This window comes from Macadamia integrifolia, chromosome 2, assembly GCF_013358625.1.
Source record: "Macadamia integrifolia cultivar HAES 741 chromosome 2, SCU_Mint_v3, whole genome shotgun sequence".
In the NCBI taxonomy this organism is placed as follows: Eukaryota; Viridiplantae; Streptophyta; class Magnoliopsida; order Proteales; family Proteaceae; genus Macadamia; species Macadamia integrifolia.
The window spans coordinates 30,197,348-30,201,228 of record NC_056558.1 but is presented as its reverse complement, the minus strand read 5'-3'; the positions used below and the strand labels follow the sequence as shown (position 1 = coordinate 30,201,228).

General features: G+C 37.2%; 1 protein-coding gene across 1 annotated transcript; it reads right to left on the bottom strand.

The window, feature by feature from the left end:
- Positions 1-1,215: 1,215 nt before the first annotated feature.
- Positions 1,216-2,470, bottom strand: LOC122072097 (CASP-like protein 4B1). Its single transcript, XM_042636640.1, has 3 exons — positions 2,110-2,470; positions 1,825-1,960; positions 1,216-1,680 (listed from the first exon to the last, which is right to left on the bottom strand). Exons 1-3 carry the CDS (start codon positions 2,379-2,381, stop codon positions 1,489-1,491), a joined length of 600 nt encoding a protein of 199 aa, XP_042492574.1. The 5' UTR covers positions 2,382-2,470; the 3' UTR covers positions 1,216-1,488.
- Between the last annotated feature and the right edge of the window lie 1,411 nt (positions 2,471-3,881).

Sequence of the window (3,881 nt, the reverse complement as noted above, 5' to 3'; positions counted from 1 at the left end):
CTCAAGCTTGATCTTCAAGCTCAAGAATCTTTTGCCGTGGATGTGAACCAAAAGCTTGAAGAGATCTTTAAAGAGTTTAATGTCAAGTGGTTCTTCCACAGCGTCAAGAAGAAAGTAAAAAAATTATGGATAAGAAAGATTTTATTAAAAGATATCCAAATTACTAAATTACCCCTATTCTTTTACTCTTTGGTCACGTGATAATTAAAATCGAGCGCACAAATCAAAATAAATGAGTTTTCACAAATTACAAATCGCTCTTGACCGAATTGTGATTTGTAATTTATTTTAATTTGTGATAAATAGAAAGAGGGATTATAAATCATACCAAATACCTGTAAAAATAGAAATAGGTCACATAAATACAAATAGAAATCAAACAAAAGAGAACCTTAGTAGTTCGAGCTAGATTTGAGAATCTTAGCAAAGATGTATATGACAACCTTGACTCTTTTCTTCTAATATAATCTTTGTTTTATTTTTCCATCTTTAAAATAAAAAATAAAAAGAGAGAGAAGATCGCTAATACACAAATGGTAAAAAGAGTGTTAATTGATTGCATGTTCCTATGCCCAAACATAAGAGTAGTGAAAATATCACTATGCCCCCTAGTTGGTCCTCTTGTTGGGGCGGTGACCATGGAACTAGATAACAATCCCCACCACTACACAAATATATCACCAACAATAGGGGAGTGTTTAGAAACCATTTACAGAGTCGCTCCAAACAAAGTTAATAAATATCGTTATTGGATTGGGCATATAAATTGATTCGCATTAGTATCGGTTGTGCCCGATATCAGTACCTATCTCATCTTGTATTAATCGAACGGTTCTTGGTAGGGGCAAATCTATCCAAAAAATATATTTTTTTCATTAAAATGGAGGCAAAACCGCCTAAAATGGCCAACACATAATAGTATTGGTATTGGTATGGGCATTGGTCTTAGTATTAGTATCTCCCAAGATCAATATAGATCCTGAATCTTGATACCTATATTTAAAAACATATTCCAATTACGCATGAATAAAAAGAACAACCCAATGCACAAGGCTTTCGTTCTGCTGGAAGAGACAAGTGTATGCAGCCTTACCCTGTGCAGAGAAGAGGCTGTTTCCAACCACCCATGAATCTCCAAAAAAAAGAAAAAATTAAGAACAACTTCCTAAATCTATCAGATTAAAACAATAATTACAAAATAAGTAGATTTACAAGGAAAGTAAATGCATACTTGTTCTGTAATTTAATTTCTTATCCAAGTAGATCTAAGTCGATCAATCTTCCAAGAATTCAACTCCATAAGTCTCTCTAACTCTCAAAAGATCTATACAAAAAATGAGATAGTAAAATTACAAAGTAGACAATCAAGAAAGAGCTTCCAACTGCCACTTACTAAGACGTGAAAAATACAATAAAAAGTACCCTTAACGTGAAAAAAAGAACAATGAAAAGAAAGAACACTTAATGGATCAAGATAAAGACTAAAGCTCAGATACTTATATGAATGGAAAGCTTAAATCCAGAAATTAAAGCCGACAACGCCATTGCCATGAAACCCAAGATAGCCATACTTATTGACGCCGCAGATGGATCTGCAAGTACTTTATCTTTATGTCTTCTCGCCTGATCCGTCAATGGAATGGCCGATGATGCCGCAGAGATTAACAAGTAGGCAATGATCTGCAAATTTTATTTTTTTTAATTCATTTTCAGTTCTTCCTTTCCCTAATTTAAAAAGAAAGAAAACAGGGGACCAATACAAAATCCCATTTTTTTTTAGATTAATTACTGAAGAAAGAAGAAGATTAGAACTTAAAAGTTCACCTGATCGCCAAAAAAGTCCAGAAAGTTCAATTCAAGCTGAGATAACAAGTACTTCCCAGTAGAGAATTCGTGAATTTGACGCAAAATCTGAGCTATTGTGTAAACAGTGGAAATAATTCCTATTGCTAACAAATACCTGAATCAGATCAAAACCAAATTGAAAGAAAAATTTAGAAACAGTGAAGATCAACAAAATCAAAAGGTACCCATTTCATCAAATCTATTCCAATTGAGTCAATCTGTACTAAAAATGAAATCTTTTTGAGTTTCAACCGATAATTTTACCTGTATTGTTCATAATGATCGAAATTATTATCATAAGGATTGCCACGAACTCTGTGATTGTTAGTAGACATGATTACAAACGAAAGGATGGAGAAGAGCAAGCCTATCGTCCTTAGGACAATCTGACCCTTCTTCAATAAATCTTCTCTTCCGGATAGCCGGTGGGCCGTCGTATACGACGATAACTGGTTCTCGATATCGGGCGGCGCCGCTTCAAGTTTCTTCATCGGAGTGTTATCTTGGGAATTCTCCATTTCTTTGGTAGAACTCATCGGAATGGAATTTTTACTCTTTTCGTTTCAACGAAAGACATGTGTATGAAGCCAGTTGGGGAAAGCGCAGAAAGGAAAAGGAAAAGAAAAGGCAAAGAAGACAAAGAAAAGAAAGTTCAGTAGAAATTTCCTGACAGCCTAAATCCATTTTGGGGAAAGGATAGACACGCTGCCGGTGTGGAGATTTTTACATATGCTTTCTCACATCCTTGACAAGAATCTATAATGTGAGCGCAATAATAAACATAGGATAGCCACGCTGCCGGTGTGGAGATTTTTTTTCCTACGCTCTCTCATATCCTTGACAAGAATCTCTAATGTGACCATGTGGCTATGTGAGTACAGTAATAAACATCATATGGGGCAGAAAGAATCTTAGTCATTTGATCCACTGCCCACTACTTCTAGAGTCTGGATTCTCCCACGTTGGGTACGTACCAATGACAAAGCTATAAATAAGGGAAGTTTCATTTCATTGGTGAGGCTGGGGAGGCACCTTAAGTGGATAGACAATCTATACTCATACCTCAACACCCTCTGTAACCTATTTCAGCTATCGTGTATTTTCCCTTCTTTGCAGCTCTCTCTCTCTCTCTCTCTCTCTCTCTCTCTCTCTCTCTAGGGAGCACAAGGTGCAGAAGAGGGAGATAGTGGGGAAGTCGCCAACGTGAGTCTTTTGCTAGTAGAATCATGAGTGATGATAAAAGAGAGACCACAATAATAAACATCATATGGGATAGAATGCATTTTAGTCATTTGATCCACCATCCTTCTAGTGTCAGGATTCTCCCACGTTGGGTACATACCAATGATAAATTTATAAAGAAAAGAGATTTCATTTCATTGGTACCTAACAATGCGGGGAGGCACCTTAAGTCGGTAGAGAATCCAGACTCCTGCCTCTACACTCTCCATAACCTATGTCAGTTATCATGTCTTCTCTCTCTCTCCCAAAAGTGATGCAAAAAGTAATGAAAAAATTAGAATAAAAAATGCACATAGGTTTACGAGGTTCGACAAGATTGGCTACGTCCTCAGTGAGATGAGATTCTGTTTCACTGTTAACGGAGAATAGGTTTACTCACTCGTCCTCACACCTCTCAGTATTGCTTGCATTATAGAGAGAAAACCTCACTACAATTATATAACGAAAAACCCTAATTCGGAAAGTACAAATTTCTCTCAAATAAAAAATTTGAGCAGGGATTGTGCCCCCTACACCCCCACTATGCAGGGGCCTCCTGTCCCCTTGCAGCTCCCACGACCCCGCTTACCGATAAGTAGGACTGTCATTTTATTCTGTCTAGGCACCTATACCAGTACTCCTTGGATTAAACTGTGATGAAATACAAAACATATTCGTCATCTCTCTCTCACACACACACAATGATTCTACTAGCAAAACACTCACATTGGCGCATTCCCCGTGTCTTCCCCGCTCTCTCCCCACTCTGCTTGAGAGAGAGAGAGAGAGAGAGAAAAGCCATGAATTGCGGAGTG

Excerpts from the sequence above, each read along its gene's own strand:
- LOC122072097 (XM_042636640.1), bottom strand. The coding sequence starts at position 2,381 with ATGAGTTCTACCAAAGAAATGGAGAATTCCCAAGATAACACTCCGATG. Across the intron at positions 1,961-2,109 it reads GATCATTATGAACAATACAG|GTATTTGTTAGCAATAGGAA; the intron begins GTAAAATTATCG and ends GATCTGATTCAG. Across the intron at positions 1,681-1,824 it reads TGGACTTTTTTGGCGATCAG|ATCATTGCCTACTTGTTAAT; the intron begins GTGAACTTTTAA and ends TAAAATTTGCAG.